This window comes from Phalaenopsis equestris, unplaced genomic scaffold, assembly GCF_001263595.1.
Source record: "Phalaenopsis equestris unplaced genomic scaffold, ASM126359v1 Scaffold232505, whole genome shotgun sequence".
NCBI classification, from domain to species: Eukaryota; Viridiplantae; Streptophyta; class Magnoliopsida; order Asparagales; family Orchidaceae; genus Phalaenopsis; species Phalaenopsis equestris.
In genome coordinates this window covers 47,273-70,171 of record NW_018250470.1, presented here as the reverse complement: position 1 = coordinate 70,171, position 22,899 = coordinate 47,273, and the positions used below count along the sequence as shown (strand labels likewise).

General features: G+C 34.6%; 1 protein-coding gene across 1 annotated transcript in view; it reads left to right on the top strand.

The window, feature by feature from the left end:
- LOC110038329 (basic leucine zipper and W2 domain-containing protein 2-like) overlaps window positions 1-22,899 on the top strand; it is a 41,450-nt gene that overhangs the window by 15,650 nt on the left and 2,901 nt on the right. The window contains exons 5-7 of the mRNA XM_020743132.1: window positions 8,005-8,498; window positions 14,439-14,700; window positions 15,131-15,339. Coding sequence (XP_020598791.1) covers window positions 8,005-8,498; window positions 14,439-14,700; window positions 15,131-15,339 — 965 coding nt within the window. The remainder of the gene's footprint in view (window positions 1-8,004; window positions 8,499-14,438; window positions 14,701-15,130; window positions 15,340-22,899) is intronic.

Sequence of the window (22,899 nt, the reverse complement as noted above, 5' to 3'; positions counted from 1 at the left end):
ACAACTTCGTTTTGGAATCATTTAGGTGGTCTGCTTGTGACTGGGCTGTGGCTTTCTGTTTTGGCTAAACCTTTGGAATTTATGCTTTCTTTTGTATTTTCTTAAGAGTATCGTGGGTGTAGAATTATTATAATGGCACCAATTGCTTTAAAATTTAAAATTTTTTTCGTTCATTCGAAAGACAATACTACTGGGCCAAAAGGTTGTTGTGAAATTCGAAAGACAATGCTATTTTTCTGGTGAAATTCAGAGTATCGTGGGTGTAGAATTCAATCACCTCGACTTACAAGAGGAATCTCTTATTTCGTGCTCTTTTCTCTCTCTTTTCTTCTCTCTCTATACCGAGATACAACAAAAAAACTCTACTCCACCGAAGAAGATAAACTTACAAAAGAAATAAACATAATTTCTCTTCGGCCACAAGCCACCAAGAAGAAGCTAAGGAAGAACAATTTTCTTCTTCCTTCATCGCAAGGAACTACTTCTTGCACCTTCTTTCCTCTATCACGTGGAAACCTTCCTCTATCTCGAGGAAACCGAAGAACACCGTCGTGACTTCTAAAACCCAAGGAGAGCCATCAGAAGTCTTTTATCACAAACAAGAGGGAGCAAAGAGATGCTTCGCTTCACAAAAAGGGAAGGCGGGAGCGGTTGACGCTTACAGTTCTCGACTAGACGCTTCGCTTTGTGCGCAAGAGTGGGCGGAGGCGAGATTGCGAACGAGAGATCGCGACCTTTCGTGATCGAAAGAGCGGGAGCGGGTCCGAACTGAGCTCCAGCATAACAAATCTCCCTCTTGGAGACCGATACACATGCTTCAACATTTCCTTCCTCGAACTGATATCCTCCACTGGCGGTGTCGCCCTTTATTTAAATATGAATCCTCCTCTGTGAATCCTCCACCTCTGCAACTCAAAGCATTGTCTTTATTCTAGAAGACCAACTGAAGCTGTGCACAACTTCAGTTTCTCAAGAGTAATACCCTTAGTCAACATATCAACAAGGTCCAAATGACCTTGCACCTCCAAGCTAGTTCCTAGATTACTCTTGTCTCTGCTTACAACTCCCACTGCATGGGCAATATTCTTCCTTTGCTGAAAGCCTTTTTCAACAAGTCTAGCCTTGTACTTCTTACTGCCATAAAGTTCAGTCTTCACATGGTACACCCACTTGTTGCGTAATGCCTTCTTCTCTGGTGGAAGTTCTGCCAGCTTCCACTTGCTCGAACTTTCATCTTGCAATATTTCTTCATTGCTCTGTGGTTCTCCATCAACTGTCTGTGGAATAATAGGAATGAGTGTCCTGTACCCACTCTCCTCTTCACTTCCATCATCAACAAAACTATGAAGTGTCGACAATAGTGCATCCTGTACTTCTTTAGATACCACATTTGCGCTATCATTCTACATCTTTTTGAGATTCCTGCAGTTCTTCTTTATGTGGCCAGCCTTGCCACAATTCCAACAGGTTGTCTGCTGGCCAAAATTTGATTTTGATCTCCTTTATTTGAGTTTTTGTCCTGTGATCTCTCTCTGAAATCAACATTCAGTGTCAAACTCAAATCTGAGATCTCGCTAAAATCTTTTCTGCGCATCTCCTTAGCCAAAATCAAATCACGAATATCAACACATTTCAATTTAGATTCACGTGCAGAACTGCTAACTGCCATCCTCATAGCTTCCCTACTATTTGACAATGATGCCAACAATATCAGCGCACATATCTCATTATCACATATCTCATTCATATCTCATTATCAAAATCAATTTCAACAGACGAAAATTGATTTGTGATAGTATTGAAATCATTCAGGTGTTGAGCAATCGAAACACCTTCCGCCATCTTCAAGTTGAATAACTTATTCATCAAGTACACTTTGTTATTCGCCGATGACTTTTCATGCTTACCTGATAAGACTGTCATGAGATCTACAGTCATTCTTTCCTTGACGACGTTGTGTGCAACAGACCTTGATAGGGTCAATCGAATAACCCCCAGAATTTATCGATCCAACAAATTCCATTCAGTCTCATTTATTCTTTCAGGTCTTTTCCCCAATAACGGAAGATGAAGTTTTTTCCCATAAAGATAATTTTCTATCTGCATCCTCCAATAACCAAAATCTGTGCCATCAAACTTCTTGATCTTTGAAAACTTCACTTCATATATAACCATAATTCTTCCTCATATCTAAACAAAGCTCTGATACCAGTTGTTGCGGTATATACACCACCAATTGTTGTGGTATATCTATAAATCAAACAGGAGAACGATCAACGAAGCAAAAAATAGAATGAAAAAAATCACACCAGAAAAGAACACAGATTTGCCTGGTTCGACAAATTGCCTACGTCCACGGAGTTGCAGAGGATTTTACTACTTGAGAAATTTACACCAGTTGATCACCTCGACTTACAAGAGGATTCTCTCATTTCATTGCTCTCTCTTCTTCTCTCTCTTTTCTTCTCTCTACACCGATATACACCGAAGAAGATAAACTTATAAAAAAAATAACCCAATTTCTCTTCAGCCACAAACCATCAAGAAAAAACCAAGGGAGAACAATTTTCTTCTTCTTCTTTCTTCTTCATTCACCGCAAGGAACTACTTCTTGCACCTTCCTTCCTCTATCCCGAGGAAACCGAAGAACACCGTGACTTCTAAAACCCAAGGAGAGCCATCCGAAGCCTTTTATCACGAACAGTAGGGAGCAAAGAGATGTTTTGCTTCACAAAAAAGGGAAGGCGGGAGTGGTAGTGGGCGAAGGCGAGATCACAAACGAGAAATCACGACCTTTCGAAGAGTGGGAGCAGCAGGGGGTCCGAATTGGCTCCAGCATAACAAGCCTTATCCTGATAAGAGATATCACATACCTGACATTGAGTGATCAATCAATGTAACACTAAGCAGGAAATAAATGTTCAATAAAAGAAATTTCTTCTTAAACGGTGTCATTGAAAGAACTTTTGGTGTTTGGAAGAAGAAATCTGTTATACTCGCGATATGCCATCTTATTTGTTTTCCAAACAGGTGTAGATTGTGATTGTCATGATAACTCTCCACAATTATATTCGACATCATTCCCGCAACGACACCGACTTCCGTAGGGTGAACGAGGATCATGTGCATGCATCTGCCGAGACATTTGAATATCATCTTGGACATTCTTTGTCACAAATAAAGAATAATGATTCCGCCACCTGTACTAATGATGGGAAAGGTGCAAACGAGATGACAAAGTTGAGAGAACAAATTACAGATCTTATAGTAGAAGGGTGATTGGAGTATTTATATATTATTCAATACTATTTGTACTTTATTTTGCTTATTCAACACTTTGTACTTTACATTTCATATTGATTGTTTGAACTCTTTATGCTATTTGTAAGTGTTTTTTTCATTTGCAGTTCGCTTTTTTGGGTGGGTTTGAGAGGTTAATGATGAGATGTTTGATCTTATAGGTTCTTTTGGATGACCAATTAATTGTTATTGGTTTGTGTCACATGTGAAATTCTAATAAAAACAACCAAATTTCTCTTCTTTTTCGGTGCGACAGTTTTTGAGGTTGTTCTGAAAGGGCTTTTTTGGTGACATGCATGTGACAGAAACGAGCTTTGATATTACGTGGGTTAAAGACAACCAAGAGCTTTTTTTTTACAATGTCTACTTCTTTTAGTGACAGATTCGTAGTGATAGATTTGTTGGTTGGTATACTAAATTTTTTGAGATCTTACGACTGCACAAAACTGTAATTACTTCTTTCATCAATTTGTATTTGTTTATTTTATACAGTTCATGTTTATTTCCATTTTTTGTATATATATGATTTTGTACATTTCATGTTTATTTTCATTTCTTGTATATCTTTCATCGAATTTTTACGTTATTCATAGGTGTTTTTTTTCCATTTCATTTAATTTGGTTTTCATTTGGTGGGTACAATTCATGTTTATTTTCATTTCTTGTATATCTGATATTGATTAGTTGGGTTTTTTACGCTATTCATAGGTGTTTTTTTTCCATTTGCATTTAAATATTGTGTTCTTTTGGTGGGTTTGAGAGGTTCATGATGAAACATTTGATCTTATGGGTTTTTCTGGATGACCTGTTAGTCGCTGTCGATTGGTGTCACATGTGAAATCCTAATGAAGACAACCAAATTACTCTCTTCTTTTAGGCGATATGGTTTTTGAGGATCTTCTTCTGGATGATCTTTTTTGGTGATATGTACATGTGACACATGCGAGTTTGGTTTTACGTAGGTTAAAGTCAACCAAGAACCCTTTTTTCTACAAGGTATGTTTTCTTCTTGTAAAGACAGATTCGTTGGTTGGTATACTGAGTTCTCTGATACCTCACGTCTACAAAAAACTACAAATAATTACTTCTTTTAGCAATTTTAACTTGTGTTATGACTAATGGAATTCTTTTTGTTGCATTCAACAAAGATGAGTTCCAGGATTTCAGGGACCTCCCGACGATTTCTCTGCCACTGCGGACTTCAGACTTCTTTACTGACGTCGCGACATACACATAACTACGAGACAATTCTATAGGTGCCTGCGGAGAATCATGAAAAAGTGTGACTTCTTCCGGTGGGCAGACAATCTGATAGATTCCACTGTTGATAGTGATCGAGAATGGATAACATCCCTGGAGGACGATGTAACTTGTGACATATACTGTCTGCATTTTAAAAATAATATTATCATATTATTAAATGTAATTTTAATAATTTTTTTTAGAAATTTTGATGTTTATTATTATGTGAGGTATATATCTTATTTTTTATACTGTTATGAATTGAATTTTTACTTCTCAAGTATCAAATATATTGCTATGACAGTTCTGTTACAAAAAATATTACTATATAGGGGCAAAATTGGCATTTTTCCAGTAACAACTGCAGCACAACTGTTTTCAAACTGCAAAATATAAATAGTCAGCCAACTTATCCGCAACATCTTCTGCGCAGCAGCTGCAAAACAACTTATTGATAAGCCGCAGCTGCCCCAAACTTACCCTCATCGGATTGATCATAATGAGCACCTTTTGGGAAAATGTGTATTTCTGTTTTTTAACTAGCAATGAAAAAAACCCTGGGCACTTGATAAAATTGACATAGGCTTGAGAGCGTTAGTGTATATTATCTGGATGGGCACATATAGACTTCAAAATTTTTGGACACAAATTTATAAGTTTAGAGTGGCTCAAGATAGAAATTGATTCAAAATTTATTCGGTGATATCAAACCTAATGGTTCCGGGTATAGGTTTACTCAGGAACAGAAGGAAACATTAAACACTCAACTAGAAAGAAAGAGGCTGACAACTTTCACCAAATCAATCAGCCTTTTAAAATACGAGGCCATTACTATTACTTATAATTGCATAGTTTGTTTCAAATGACAAAAAATAGTTAATAATGGCTTAAGTTGCTAAACTAAAAGAGCTGATCTTGATACCTATTGCATTTTGACATAAATAGGACTACGAATATAGCATGAAAGGCAAACATGATGTGTTTGTTTGACACTAACCACCATTATTTATGATTGATCACTTGAATTTCTTCGAAATACTATTGATGGTTTGTCATCAATTTTTCAGGGTACAAAATTTTCTACTCTAGAGTTTAAATGCATTTAGGGGATGCATAGTGTTGTAATCAGCCAAGAGATTGTTGAAAGAAAACAAACTTTGTTCTTTTTTATTTGGTTTATTATTATTATTGTTTTTTTTTTGGTTTGATAGGTCTGTTGGTTCATATATATTGGTTGGGTTGGTCAGGTTACCTTGGCCTGTTGGTTTGGGTTGGTTTGCATCTTTTGATTTTTGGTTGATATGATCAATTATGGACTTCTAACAGGGTGTTATATCTAATCTTATGGAAATCTGTCTGGATAAAATTTTAAAAATTTCATAACTAGAAGAGGGAACGTAGTATTGTGTAAAACCAGGAAGAGGGAGGTGAATGCTTTGGTTAAATTTTGCTGCCAACAACCAGAATCTGAACTTTCACTTTTCAAAGTTGATTTTGAATTGGGTAGTTTTGGGAAGTGTAAATGATTAGAATTGTTTTGAAATTGGAAGGTCGTTCAGGATTTGCCTTAAAATTATGCTGGCTAGTTTAAGTTTCATTTGGCACAGCTATGCAAATGTTGTGCTGTTATTGTGCTATTTGATTTGAAATCACTTCACTTTTAATGGGTTGGGGAGTTGGTCCAGGGATTGTTTCCTATGCTCATGACGTTATGTACTATTTGGGTATCTTTGAAAGTCATTTCTGCTCAAGATAAACTTGCTATAACAAAGCAGGAAAAAGCATTGTACCAATTGAGTTTTACTGAAGAAATTGTAGAAATTGATTTGGTGCCGTAAGTTGAACTTTGTTTGTTTATTGATTTTGGTTATTTTCGAAATTCGAAGAGATGAGCCGGAGGTCTGGAAATTGCCTGGTAGACAAGGCGGGGCAAGTGCTTGACAAGACGGAAATTATCCAGAGAGAGAAAAATTGTCATTAGAAGGATGGGGTGAAATTACAAAGTTTTGGACATCCCATTAGAAAATTCATTGATACCTAGATGCAGATGAAGAATTTTTTGTTTGATGTTAGGTAAAGATACTATAGTTAGATAATTGATGTTGAAAATAGTGGAATTTCAAATAACCTCTGGAAAATCACATGCTTTCTGTGGTACACAACTTATGATTTTTGGTAGCGCTCGGACATGCAACACATTGATTGAAAATGAATTGAAGGATCCCAAGTGGCCATGTTTGAGTACTTGGCTTGAAAGAAAAAGAAAAGCTTATAATTCTTTGGTGTACAGCTATCAAACACTCAAGTATTTGGAAAAGGCTGCTTGAAACTTCCACTTGATATTTCAACCTTCTTATTTACTTGAATAGTGCTGCAATTTTTAATATTAAATGTTATGACTTTTCACAAATCCACTATAAAATATTTTAGGAAATACCAAATTTGTTCTACTAAGAGAAAATCATGCATATGCCCACAACTATTTGTATAAATACAGGATATAATATGGATGACAAAGTAAACCTGACAGATTAATCTGATGCTATAGGGATGGCCAACGGTAAACCTTGTGGCCTTAATGTATTGTTGATATTTTAAATCCTGTTAAATCCTATTGATGTTGCACCATCTCAGGTTTTTCAATGGCTTACATTAAGTTCACTTAATGTTTTTTCAATTATGTTATGTCGAGTCCACATAATTTGATGGCCATGCAAGTTACTTTTAAGTATGCCCTTTGTAAATGCCATTTCAATGTACTTGTGCCATTTACAAAGTGTGATTTTTATTGGTTGTCATATGGAGGTGGCCATGCCAGTTTTACAAAATAATTAGTGCAATGCCATGGCTAGTTTTATTTCTTATATTACATAAATCAACATTTAATTTTTGAAGGCAGGTTTTTTCTCTGCTTAACACATAAATCTATATAATAACATAAATTAACTTTTATTTTATAAGTTTTTTTTTTTTCGCTGCCTAAAAAGCTTTGATTGGTGGCTTTTTATTGTTTATAATTTGTTTAGTTTTGGACCTTAATTTGGCCCTAGAAAGAAATGCCATCCGCAAATGTAGTCTTATTAAGGATGTTTTGGGGATTTCATCACATTTTTTGCCTCCATTGTTTTCTAATAAAGTGGAGCACGCCTTTATGATAGATTTTAGGTATTAGGGCTTTAGAAGTCCACAATGGAAACCTTTGTGAAATTTGCAGTGGTTGACAATGTACATTTGGGTTAAACTTATATGAAATTTTTGATAGTTTTTTATGCAGGCCTTCTTTTTTACCTGCTGATTCAGGCTTCCTCTAGTTTTCATAGAATGTCAAGCAAAATCTGAAATATTTAATTAGCTAAATTCATACAGATCTCCAACTATTTACTAATTTTTTTAGCACTCATGGCTTGCCTCTGATTATTAAAATTTTGCTGCTTGACTGATGAAGTATTTGTGTAATTAAAGGTCATTTTTACCGGAGGCCGCACTCAACCTGGCACAATAAAGCCTGATGAAGGAGACCGACATTCTTATTCTATTATAGATTGTGAGGCAACACGTGAAGCTATATTGCCTTCTGTTCTCTATATACAAAAAATTTTGCGTCGTCGACCTTTTCTAATTAAAAATTTAGAAAATGTTATGCGAAGATTTTTACAGTGTTTGGAACTATTTGAGGACAATGAAAGGAAGAAGCTTGCTATATTCACTGCCCTTACTTTTTCTCAGAAGCTATCTGGTCTTCCTCCAGAGACCGTCTTCCAGCCTTTGCTCAAGGATAATCTTGTTGCCAAGGGGCTAGTGCTTTCATTCATCACTGACTTTTTTAAGGAGTATCTCAAGGACAGTAATATCGATGATCTTATAGCACTTTTGAAGAAGGGAAAGATGGAGGATAACATGCTTGAATTCTTTCCAACTGCAAAACGCACTGCAGAAGGTTTCTCGGAGCATTTCATGTAAGAATTTAATTCAAAGTGGTTTTCTTTCCTCAGTTTAAAGCTATACAGGATATCGCTTCTTTTCCGTTTTTCCTAATACATGTTAATTTGTATGCTAGATAACATAAGACTTGAATTGTGGAAAGTAGTAAAAATGTATGTTCCTAATTGAAGAGTAAGCGCATGAGGTACATATTTGCATTGTCTGTATAATCAGCTGGTGTAGCATGGTGATTGATGCTATAAGCTAGTGATACTGAACAACTCAATAAATATAGTCTAGAAAAGGCCAATGCTTAATAGAAATAACCAACAAAGTCAAACCTGGCTATAAAGAGCTAATATAGTCTTGAAAAGGCCAATGCTTATTGAAATAATAATAAAAAAAGCAAAATCAAATTGGGCTACGAAGATGTTCAACCCGTTCAATTTTCAATCCTTTTTTGGAAGAATTTAATATATTTATTATTTATTTGATTAGTTTGAATTATCTTCTTTTGGGTTTTAGAATTGAATTTGTATTCTTGATTGTATTTAACTTAATTTTTCACAAGGGTAGATTTTCTTTGAAATAATTAGTCTTATTCTTTTAGCTCTATGATCCATGACTTGATAATTGGTTGACTATTGATGAAAGAAATTTTTTTTTGAGGCCAAATCCCGTGTATATATGTGCAGTAAGTGGAACAGCTTAGTTTTGCTGAGAAAATTCACCATGAGGCGCCTCATGTAGGACTTGATGAGAGGCATACATCTCAACAAGGTTGAGACACACATTGGCGTGGCATTTTGTGAGGCTCGAGTCTAAAAATATTAAAGTTTTTGGTAATTTAAAAAATTAAATTATAAAATATATTCCCAAAGACTTTTCTTATTTCATCTCATTTATACCTAAATACATATTTCAGATCTCTTTTTGATAATCTCCGTTCAATATCTCACCTAACCATCTCAACTAGCAACTTGTCATTGTGCACCCGCATGCCATCACTCAACTGCTCCTATGTAGTCACTCTGAGTGTTGTTTTGCACAGCTATACCACTTCACCGCCTTGCCTCATTTTCTTAGTATCCTGCCCTTTTTTTTCTCTTGAATGTAGTTTTGCCTTTAGTTGTTTAAGATTTTCCTTGTTTGATTATTTGCATTTTGTAATATTTTTTTTAAATGAAAACTTTAATTTTGGGTTTTCTAAGATGCCTAGAAGCTTTAAGAAAAGTTCAATGAGAAATATAAAAAATTCTACGTGTATGTATAATGTGTAAGGGTAAATTTGAGGGAGTGAAAATAAACATCAATTTTTAAGTGTAATGATAATTGATAGAGTAGTTTACTGTTTAACCGGAATGATAGGATTTTCTTAACTAATGAAAAATGTTGCACCATATCCCAAGGCATTTGAGGATGCGAAGGAGGAGCTTCATGCTTATATGGATAAACCGCTATGCTGAATGTTTAACGTAATGATAAGTTAATGGTAGCACATCTTAATATGCCGGTGATAAAGATTTTTTTTCATTGCCAAGAATATCCAATCGCGGTGTAAGGAGATCTAGGGATCAATCCATGATAATTGCGGAGGATGAAAAGTATGATGAAACTATAATTGCCCATTGAATGTCTCCATATTATACAAGTGAGGCTCGCAAGCAAATTTGTATGGACATTAAAAGATTATTCCATGAAAATACAATTCTAATTAATTTGGAAACTTCCCCATCCTACATAAATAGAATCTAATCAGTAAGTTTTTATGATCAAGGCTTTAAAACACCTTGTATGAGCTTATGATTTGGATATTGAATAAATAATTGAATAGCATCGAGAAGGTTTTTAAGGATATGAGAACTTTAATGTAGGTTGGAGCTACAATAATGATTGATGGTTGTTTTGATATTTTAAAATAGGAGCTTGATTAATATTCTAATGATTACTCGCTATGAATCTTTTTTTCATAAGTTTGTTGAACCATCATATCAAGTGAAAGATTTAGAGTGGATCATTGGGGTTTTAGATGGAGTTATAGATAAGATTGGAGATCATTTTGTTGTCCAAATTATTACTAATAATGTTAGTGTATATGAGGTTGTAAGAATTAAACTAATTGTTCAGTAAGCATAATTAGTGGACTGCACATGCCACATGTTGGGTTGCCTTGATCCTTAATTTTGATTAGTTTCCTCAGCATAAAAACACGTTGATCAAAGCTTGAAGATTAGTGAATTCTCATAGTTGGGTTTTGGCAATTATAAGAAAGTTGAAAGTTTTTTAAGAAAGAATTTTAAGACACGCAACTCTTAGATTTACTATGACATAATTGACTCTACATAGCATACTAGAAGAAAGGTATTGTTTTGTCTCTGTTTTGACCTCCACATATTTGTTAAATTTTTGGGTTAAGTAACCTGAAGGTAATGAAGTAAGGAGATTATTTTGAGTGATTCGTATACTATTTTGACAACTAAGCATTTGATTCATGTTTTATGATCATTTGATCAGCCAATGGAGTTGATAGCATAAAAATTATTATAAGGAGTCTAGTTACAAGAAAATTTTGGAAATCACAGATGAGAATTGATATTTTTAGTTGCATCAACATTTGCACGTTGCAAGTTATCTAAATTTTTTATATCAGTATGCTGATCTCAAGTCAACTAATTCATAAATCAAATTTGGTTTGTTCTATTAATGAATGGATTGTTTGGTCACTAAACTGTGAGTGTAAAGGTTATTCTTCAATTTGTAGCATTCATAATCAATTATTCTTTCAAATAAAATATGCCAAAGAAACCATAGCAAAATGTTCCCACGAAAATTTTTAGTATTTATATACTGTGTTACTTATGTGGTGGATTCAATTTAGAGACGCCACTCTAGAACTACAAAGGTTTGCAATTTAGGTATTGAATCTTGCATGCTCACTATCATGATGAGTGAAATTGGAGCGTGTATAATCATGCTTATACCAAGAGAAGAAATCATTTGATCATCTTAATGATGATATCACTAATTTATATTATAAATAACAAGAGACTAAATGATAAATGTCGAAGAAAATAATTTTGGAGGATGAAAAAGATCAATTAGCTTATAATTATTGTGTCATCAGGCGATGAGCAGTTTATGGGAGATGAAAATGAAGTTAATGCCATCACAATAAGTGGAATGCTTTAATGTTAACTTTTTTGGAATAAGAACAACTCAACAACAAGTAATAAAAAATAGTAATAAAAAATTATGTAATTGAAATTGTAATCATCAATATAATCATTTTTAAAAAATTATTTAATATTTCTATTTATTTTAATTTATTAGAGAAGAGGATGATGGTGATATTGAGAAGAAGAGGATGAAAATTAGTGTATGTTGACACAATTGAGGATGATGGGGGATATAAAGTATTTCTTTTTAATTGATGATTCTAATGAACACACTAAATGTGAGTAGGAAGATTTTTAAAATTAAAAACTATAAATTTAGTGTCTTAAACTAATTGATCTTGTTAATTTGAAAGATTTATTGTTATGATCGTACCTTGTTTTGTTATAATTTTATATTGATATCCTACTATGATGTCCTTGTGGTACTTCTCACTTCATATTTTTTATTAATTTAATGTTCTGACTTTGAGGCAAACGTCTCAAAAATGTCGTGAGATTTATGTTTACTCTTAGACAGAAAATGCCTCAATACTTGATCATAAAATTTTAAAATTAGCCAATTCCTTATTTTGTTCCAAGTTGTACACGTAGTACTCACCTCACCCCAAATCATGCATATGAACTGTCTCATTTACCTGTTTTCTTTTTCTTGCTTCATCAATTTTGATAGTAGGGTGAGATTAGCTCAATTCTTTATTTCTCTTTGATTTTTGTTTACCTATCCACCTTTTTGCGCATCCTTTATTTACTTCATCATGGTCCCCTTGTAATATGGACTTTATTTTGGGAAATAAAAAAACCATATCTTGCACATAAATCCTATTCGCCAAGTCCTCACCATCACAATTCTCATAGCACCTCCCCTCTATGATTCCTTTCATTAATCTTTGTTCACTACAATCTCTTGCTTCTTTGCTCATCTAGCAAAGTCGCATGCCCTTGCGCCACTATACTTCACCCTCGACTTTGTTGTTTATCTCATAGAACTTTATGTTAACTGAAAACTCCACTCACTACACCTTCACATCGTTAACCCTTGTTTTACCCGTGCTCCCAATTGTAGTCATCTTGTGGCATACCTTCTCCTGGGAAGACCACATACTACATCGATGCAACTTATCCATCTTTTTTGTTGGCCTACATAGCTCGTTTCATGAAGAAACCACCTCTTGATTTTTATTGAGGGCAACTTTATTGATGAATTTTTGGTCATTCGATAGATTCAGGAGCTCTTAGAATCATGTTGGCTTTCTCACAACATTATGGTTGGTCAACCAAAATTTACAAGTCCCTCGCCACCATCTTAAGTTTTAAAGGCAGCATATAATGGTAAGAAAAGTTTATCAATATGCTCATTATTTATCCTATCTTTTTTTGGATTTCTCACCATTGTATATAATAATGACAATGATTCTTATTATCACCTCTTTTGATGATGCATATAATGAAAAGCTTTGCATCAGTTTTGATAAAATACACTATGTGTTATGCAATGTGGTAAACCATCACAAATTTACATTTTTATCATGTTCCATGCAATCCACTCTACAGGTTTAACATTTTTCTTTTTTTTTTTTTTGGCCCCAAAAATTTTGAACCCTTTTTCAATTTAACGTTAGCCAGAACTTGATCTTTCTTTCTATGATAATGGTTCTCATAAGATTTTTTTGATAGACCTCTTATTAATGATGATTTTTCTGAAGATTTTTTTTTTTGGGTGATAGCTCTGTCATTGATGACGGTTTTTTTTAATATGTTTATAAGGTTACTTTATTTTTGGATGATGAAGTAAATAATTATGAGTTACCAACACCTTACATTATGATTATGTGTAAGGTTAATTCTAGTATATGAGGTGAGCTAAATCTTGTGTTCGATCAAGTGATTATTCCTAAGAACATTGTTTTAGAAGGTATAGTGTTTAATGCAGATTTTAATTAAAGATTCTGCCCTAGTTCATGCACGCGTTATTATTCTAGCACACATCCTATTTTAGTTATTTCACACCTATCGAAGATTAAGTTTGTGTTGCCAATATCTCAATCACTTAGTTCATTGTTGTTTCTCATTACAAAGATTACACATGTGTCATGGTCTTCAACCTCATTAGCCCCATCCTCATCTTCAATGTTTAGTAAGATATGTGTTGGTTTTGGATAGGATTAAATTTATTTATAACTAATTGAACTTATCTTCACAACCTCATTTCTATAAACTGGGACATATGGCTTAATCTCCATCAGGCAGCTAGTAATGAGGTCAGTTAAGTATTCTTTCTCTTGGTCATGGTCTTCATCCTCATCTTCAATGTTTAGTCGGATATGATTTGGCTTTGGATAGGATTAAATTTATTTATAAGCAATTGAACTTATCTTCACAACCTCATTTCTATAAACTGGGACATATGGCTTATAATTGATAAGTGATTGTTGACTATTGATGAATAAAAAAATATTATTGAGGTTGTGAGGTCAATTGTGTGTTTTCTCTCTCTCTCTCTCTCTCTCAAGATTATGATGTTTTTCCTTCCCTTCAAGTTGTGTATGTGAAGTTTCTCCTTTTTTTTTTCCCACCTCTATCTCCATGAGGCAGCTATACATGTTGTGTGCTTGCAATTGCTTGAGAGGTGAAGTGCTTATAGATATCTATTTATGGCTCCATCTTGACATTGTAAAAATTTTGTGATGATACTTGTATTTTAAAATTTCTAGCAGTATCAATAATCAAGTTTGAATTTGTTATTAATGAGAAGCATAGGTGTCTTTGTTATAATTTATGGAGTATATTTCTGTATTTCAGGAAAGAAGGGCTGGCTTCTCTTGTTGAGTACAATCAAAAGAAAATATTTGATGTCAAGCTAAAGGAGATGAAATCAGCATTGAAAACACAAATCGAGGAAGAGGTTGATATTTCTGAAGTTATAGACAGCATGAAACAGCAAGTCAAGGATTCTAATATGCCTGATATTGAGGTTGTACGCTTGCTGTGGGATGTGCTAATGGACGCAGTTCAATGGTCTGGAAAGAACCAGCAGCAAAATGCTAATGCGGCGCTACGTCAGGTTAGTTATGCTATGTTTCTGTCTTTAGCTAATCCCATGTTTCTGGACGGCTTGAGGGATTTTTTTTTAGACTTGATTGGAACAATTAAATTAGCTTTACTTTAGTATTTCTGAATTTCTTCATATATAATTTTTATTTGCAAGGAAATTAAAATAAATTGTTAAATTTATCAAGTTTTGAGTTTCAATTGGGACGATCAGACTCAAAACTAGAGAAAAGGATGCTCAATCCTTCTTAAATTCTATGAAAAGTTAGCTCATTCAACTTGAAAGAGTAGAAAAATCTTTGGTTATGTAAATGTGGATGCATCGCATGTGATCTTGAGAACTTAACATAATTTACATCTTATCTAGATTAACTTGAAAAAGTTATAATAAACACTTCTAACTGTTTTTCTTTTTTTTTCTATGTTTTTTTTAATTTGTACAGGTTAAAACGTGGGCTGAACTTTTAAATGCTTTTTGTACAAGTGGGAAGTTGGAACTTGAACTTATTTACAAAGTTCAAGTTCAATGTTACGAGGATGCCAAACTGATGAAATTATTCCCAGAAATCATTAGATCTCTTTATGAGCAAGATGTGCTTGCTGAGGATACAATTCTTCTTTGGTTTCGCAAAGGTTCAAACCCAAAGGGAAGGTATGAGAACACCTTTTTTATTCAAATGAAGTTTCTTTTTTCTTCTCTTTTTCAACAGGTGTGAGTAGAGGAAAAAATGGGGCAAGGGTGGGGTTTGAATTGCAACAGATAAGAGTTGAGATAAAAAGAAATATATCATTTAAGGGTGTCACACTAATTGATTTGCTAAAACATACCTTTAACAACCTTCTCGGCTACAAGTCCTTCTCCAAAGCTGCCCAATCTTCCTCTATATTCTTCTTAACTTATCTTACTCCCTCTTAACACTAATGAATTTGAGTCAGAATCGCTTTATGGAAACTCCCATCCACTTACGACACTCCCGACACAATTTCAGAGCTTCTAATGGTTACTAGAAACAAGAAATGCACGAAAATGGAGATATCTCAACATGAAAATAAAATGAATGGAATTGAAGTTTCAAATAGCGTGAAATAGGGTTTCGTCCTCACCGATTTCACCCTATAGCCCTAAATCGCGCTCTGCGGCAACCCTGTGCGCCGCTCGGTTCGCCTGTTTGTGCCCTTACATTGTAGCAAGGGTCGCGGCTCTGCTCTGTCATGCGTGAAACGAACAGGGAGGGAAGGTCGAGAAAGTGAAGGTCGAGAAAGTGAGAAGAAGAAATAGGGAGAGGAGAAGGAAAATGCGAAGCTTTGAGACCGTAAAATGTCACTTGCGACTTCTCTGGTGTTACTACAGAAACTTCCAGCTACTTATGACTCTTCTGCAACAATTTCGGAGCTTGTGGCGGCTACCAAAAATGAGAGATGCATGAAAAGAGAGGCAAATCTCAACATGAAAATAAAATGAATGAAATGGAAGTCTCAAATAGCATGAAATATGGTTTCATACTCTTCGATTTCACCTTGGAGCCCTAAATCATGCCCTGCGGGAACCTTGTGTGCCGCTCGGTTCGTCTGTTCGTTCCCTTGCACTGTAACAACAGTTGGAATTCTGCTTTGTCGCGAGGGTTGCCCTAAAATGTTGCTTACGACTTCTCTGATGTTACTCGATTCACTTGCTACAGTGCAGGATTGCGCTTTTTTGTGTGACTTCACGGGATGCTTCAAACGGCGAGACCCGAACAGGAAGAGGGGAATGAAAGAAATCTAGAGAAGGGAAAAGAAATTTCTGGTGAGGGGAAGGAACTTGAAGCTCAAGAGAGCTCCCTTCTCAAACTAAATATCGAAAAGTTGGTTGGGAATAGTGACGAGGGGATTAGGGAGATATTTAGGAAAATTAAGGTTTTGATTCATTTAATTATGCTTATAATTTCAAATTTTTATAATTTTCAATTTATGCATAATTTATATATAGTATTATCTATTAAATTTTTCGATTTGACTCATAGAATTTTATAAAGTTCACTCGGTTGAAATTTGAGGGGCGCGAAATTTGAGGTATATTTTAGGTTGCGAAAAATTTTATATAATTTCCCAAAATGAGTTATTATAATGGGATTGTATGTTGCTGTGATTCTACTGTTTTTTGAATTAATTAGTGCTATCTGAGAAGGCGAATCAATATAGAATTTTTCAGAGGTCCTGTTAGATCTATTTTATTATATCATTTGAATTTTTTCACGTCTCAGCGCTGTGAGAACCATAACTTCTTGATTCCAGATATAAGGTAAAAACCGAAATATGTAGTTTCTAAATTCAGAAAAGGAACAAATGTAGATCGAGAATCTCAAAGAAGGAAAATAAAATGCATAAACTGAAATAAAGATGGTTGATCTCCCGTGGGCGTCGCTACAGGATATTGATTTCACTTCTTAACCCAAAAGGATATAGAAATTGTTCTTACAACCAATTAAAAATACTTTCAATCCTCAACAGCTCTATTTATAGAGGCTAGACTCTCCTATGTACAAATATGTCATCCTAAAATATAATGACAATAAAAAATTGAAACACATACCAAGACATTAAAATTGAAATAAAACTAGCTCCCGTGTCATTCTCTCGAGGTTTGCAATGCTCCCTCATGTTGAGCAATCTTAGAATTTGATTCCTAGTGACCAGCTGACTCAGAGACATTGAAAAATGGAGTTGCTCTAATCTCCAGGTAGGTTAAGTTTATTGATCGAAGCATCTTGGCTTTAAAGTTCCTCGTGCTTCTATGGAAACATTGTATGCAGGTTTGTTGGGGATGACCGAACCAGACACACGGTCAACAAAATGTTGTTCCCCTCTCATAGGAGGCAATCATCTAGGAATTTCTATTGGAAATATGACTTCGAACTGTTGTATTGGTCCATGCACTTTGGAAGGAGTTGTAGGCAGCTATCTGGAACTCTTGGTTATGATCAAGAGGTATCCCCTAGCTACCTCCTAAGGTCATTAAAAAACAATGGTGTAAAAGTGTTAATTTCAATCCCTGCCTAAATCTCCTCCTTCATAGGCACCAATGTGGTTTGAATTCTCTATTTGACAAAGGAATAAGTGTTAGCATGCCCATCATGAATTGTACGACGATAATATTGTCAAGGCCAACCAAACAATATGTAACAAGTATTCATAGGAATTACATCACATAAAACTTGCTCCTAAAATTTCGACCATTTGTAAACGACACCATGCATTGCTGATTAACTTTAATTTCAACTCCCTACTTGAGCCATGTGAGTTGGTAGGGATGGGGATGGTTGTTGCAACCATGTTCTCACAACTTTTGCTATTGATGATAATGTTATAAATTTTGTCCTGAATTGTGTAGCGGATTTTAAAGATGTTATGCCTTAATTAATCTTTATTGGAAGATTGTTCATTACATGGGAGACGTCTTATCACAAGTGATTCCCCTCTGTTCGCCTGTAGGATTTGGTTCTTAATAGTTTAGTATCTTCTTCTTCTTCCACATTATTTTTCTCTTGATCAACCTCCTCCACCAATGAAATAATGCGCCAGTTAGGACTAATTGAGACTGTGGTCGAACCCATGACATTTGAAACATCGGATTCTGGATGTATTTCCTTCCCTCACTATGGTAGCAGTCTCTTGCGGTTGGACTGCAGTTTTGCTGCTGCTTTTAGCCTTTTGACCACCGGCTTGTGCTCGAAAGTGGGCTGATTTGCTGGAACCACTCAAATCATTGTTAGGAATGCATACTGAAGTGTTCCTATCCAATCTCTGTTGCTTTTCAACTTTTTCCGCGAAGGTAATCATGTCTTATAATGTATAGAACTGTTGGAGCTGAACCACATTAGCGATAGATGGTCAATGAGCACCCAAAAATCATGCAATAATTTGCTCCTCCGGATTGGAAAGATTGTACTTCAGCCCCAACAGTTTGTTGTCAGCAATATATTTCTCCATGGATAACTGTTGTTGATGAAGGTTATGAAGCTAGATGAATACTTCTCGTCGAAAATGAATGGGTAAGAATTCCATTGCATTTCTTTCTTCATTTCGGTCCATGACGTGATCTTGTATCTTCCCTTTCTTTATTGAATCCTCTATAAGTTTTCTGACGAAAGTGAATCATTCATGTTCAATTTGATTGCATCTTGTTTGATGATATGTTCTTAAATTCTTGAATTCGTTCAACTGTATGTAGCCAATTGACGAATTTATCGGGATCCAATCTTTTCTCAAAATCTGGGAGGCTGAATTTGATTCCAAATTGTTGATTTCACTCCTCAAGGTAGGTAGAGGTTGTTCATCACCACTAGATGTCTCTTTATGGATTGAATTATCTTCTTTCCCGTCAATCATCTCATTTTCCTATTCATTTTGACATTCTTCCGTTTCTAGCTATTTAAGAAATGCCAATCTTGTTTGTAGACAACGAATTTCCTGTTGCAATTCTTCCACAACCAAATCTCCGGTTGGAAGGACATTATTCTTCCTTAGTGGCAATTGTCGAGAGCTAAAAGAACCATAAACAAATGCAGGGACAACAATTTTGTTTTAAATTCCTGGGTAAGAATTTGAATCAAGAAACCCAAGATGGAGGATTATAAACCTCCACGGTTGGATGTCAGAGAAAAGGTGACCACAACTAGGAAAACTGGACATAAATTAACAAATTTTGATTGCGAAGAAAACCAGGAAATCTGGACAGAAAACAGACTTCTGTCTGCAAATTTTGGATAAATTTTGTTTGCAAATTCTGGACTAAAATCCAGAGGAGAAATTCGGAAAAATGGAAAGAAAAGCATGATGAAATGCACAAGATCTCTGAGAAGAAAGAGAAAAGATGTGTAAGAATCGTTCTCTGATACCAAAATGATATCGAAAACAAGATTAAACAGAAATCTGTAGTTTCTAAATTCAGGAAAGAAAGAAATCTGGACTGAGAATTCTAAAGAAGGGAAATAAAATGTATAAACTGAAATAAAGTTGGTTGATCACCACTTAGGCGCCACTCCAATACACTGAATTCATTTCTTAACCCAATAGGTTACTGGAAATGTTTTTAACCAATCAAAATACTCTTCTTTATCAGCCCACACAAAAAACTCTTATTTATAGAGGCTAAACTCTCCTAATTACAAGTATGTCATCCTAAATATAGACACAGAACAATAGAATGAAACACATATACCAAGACATTATTTCAAATTCATGGCTCATCATCTGATAGATTTTTTTATGCATGATGTTAGAACTTGTTTCAAATAAGATATCATCGACATATATATAAATAGTTAAAAGTCTCACAATTTGATTTCTTTGTTGTCAGTTTATTGTCTACAGTTCAACTTCTTTACAAATTATATTTTTATCTTATAATTATATTTATGTGTTTATATTTCTTAAAACAAAAGAATTTTTAAACCCTATTGGCTTATTTTGATAAATCTTAGGCTATTTAGATTCTTAGGATGGGTTTCTTTAATTTTTTATTTAAACAAACACTTTTCGAACTAATATAGTAACTTAAATTTTTTGAAGCATGATAAAGCTAGTGACAATCTTGTTGTCAGTAGCTTGAGCAACTTGCGTGGAAATTTTGCTCAAAATTAATTCCTCCACTATAAACCCTTTTGACATGAAGCTTGTCATGTTTTTTACTGCTGAGCCAAAATCATTTAGTTTATTAATATAGACTTTTTTTTTTCTTTCATATTATTGCCCGGCGGTCTAGTAATATATTTCCAAATATCCTTCCTAACAAATGGATCATTTTATCCTGCATTACAATATAACAAATCTCATTGATAATGTTTCCTCAATTTTTTTTGGTTTAATTAGAGATATGGAAGCTGCCTTATTTATTTTGCTCGTGCTTAATTGCACTTCTCATTTTGACTCTAAACATTTCTTCTGAGGGTTTTTTCAGATGATTGGATAAATTCATTCTTTAGGAGAGTTTTCTACCTCTTTTTTATTTGGCTAGAGTTTTTTGAATTTTTATTGATCTTTTCATTAATATCATCTTCTATGATAGGATATTAAACGAGAGATTTTTTGGATGTAAAATTAGTGTATTCTTCAATTATTAAACTTCTTGTGTTGAAGACTGATTAGTTTATCAATTGTTGAATAATCTTAAGTATTGGTCTCATTTGATTTTGCATCAAAATTTCTCAAAATTGATTTTTCTTTAGAAATGTCTCAAATTTAATTTGTCTATTTTTTTATGGCCTTTGTATCCAAATTAGGGGTGTAACCGAGCCGAACACGAGCTGAGCCTGGATTCGTTTATATTTCGAGCTCAAAAAGGGTGTTCATGTTCGGTTCGTTTTCTTAGCTCGTTTGCTTAACGAGCCGAACACGAGCTGTTCACGAACAAAGAATCCTTTGAACAACCCTAATCATGTCGTTATAAAACAATAAGAGTTTGAGCAAGATTTAAAAATTATTATTTATATTAAAACATCATTTGAATCTAATTTAATAATTTTTATTCTATTTTCTTAATTAATATTTTAATTGATTATAAATCTTTGTAGCCTTGTAGTCAATTATATTTTTTAAAATACCACTTTTTATATATATATATATATAAACTTGATGAGTAGTATTTCGAGCCAAAACGAGCCAAACACGAACGAACACATCTTAGTTCGTGTTCGGCTCGTTAACTTATCGAACGAGATTAACGAGCCGAACACGAGCTTCTTATCGAGCCGAACACGAGCTGTTCGCTAACAACGAGCCGTTTTGACAGCCCTAATCCAAATAAATGTGAATGTGCTAAATTGTGACATACCCTTAAGCAACCTTGATAGAGTCCGAGAGAAGGGCAATTATTATTATTTTTTTAAGAACATGAAACCAAACAAACACGAATACATAAGATAAACACCTAAGATTTTAGAGGTTGGCGACCTCTTTAAAATCCTTCAATTCAAGAGCTGAAATTCTCTTCCAAGCTCTAACCTTAAGACTCAAGACCCAATCTCATGCATAATCCTAACCCTAAACTATTAAGCCATACCTACGATTTTTGAGGTAGGCAGTCTCTTCAAAATTTTACAAATCAAGAGCTTGAAATTCTCTTCCAAACTCTAATCGTAATACTCAAAATCCAATCTCATGAATAATCCTAACCTTAATCTATTAAACCATATTTATACTAAAAAATAATTAATAGTAAAGACTAAATTGCCCTAAGGCTAATTAAATGACAAATTACCCTAAGGCTAATTAAAAGACAAATTGCCCTTAGACTAGGCATCGATATAAAAATACTCCCCTCCCAAAGAGGAATCTTGTTCTTAAGGTGAATAAAACAAATTGTTGCTGGATCAAGTTCTTATGCCTTTTCGTCTTACATTGTGAGAACCTGTTATGTTCGATGCTTGCAACGGTGTTATATGGCAAATTTTTTATCACACCGAAAACATAAACCTTACTCGCTTCTCTGGAATCTCTCTATAAGCCGTTTGAAAGTTTCCCTCATACATGGCCCTTTATTTATGTCGCGGGGAGCCTCCCTCCGTACTTCCACTGTTTGAGCTTTTGGGATCATCATGGTTGTAGCGGTTCAACATAACACTCTACCTATGCCGTTCCTATTTGCCCGTTTCATTGCATTTTTATCTTCAACAAACTGTGCTAATTCTATTGTTTTCTCCAATCCTCACGATTTTATCAGACGAAGTTATAATCAAATTTTTGGCTTCAACTCTTTCTTGAAGTTGCCTTCCATGAAGAACCCTTCATGAACCCGTCCAAAAATTTGTTAGTGTAAATCTCTTTCACGAAGGGCTCAAAAACATTCCAATAAGCAATCTTTAAATTTCTCCCACAAGTGGATCGGGTAACCAACCTCCCTCCACTGAAATCAAGCTTGGACATTCCTCTGCAAACATAATTCTACCGCCATTTGCTTCTCCTTCCCATTTAGTCCATTAACTGCGAAAGATCATTCCACTCGATATACCCATCCACGTGCTTCTTTCCCCGCATCTTCAACTTCATAACCCTAGCATCTTCACTCCAACTTCCTCTTCCCCGGTGCCCCCCTCTATATATATAGAGTAAAACTCTCTCCTTCGATCATAGTCATAGCTCATTCCGGTTTCCCTCCATGCTCCTCCATACTCTTTGCATGACCTCTGCTTCATGTTTCAACCCCTTCTTTGGAAATCTCTAATTCACCCCCCCC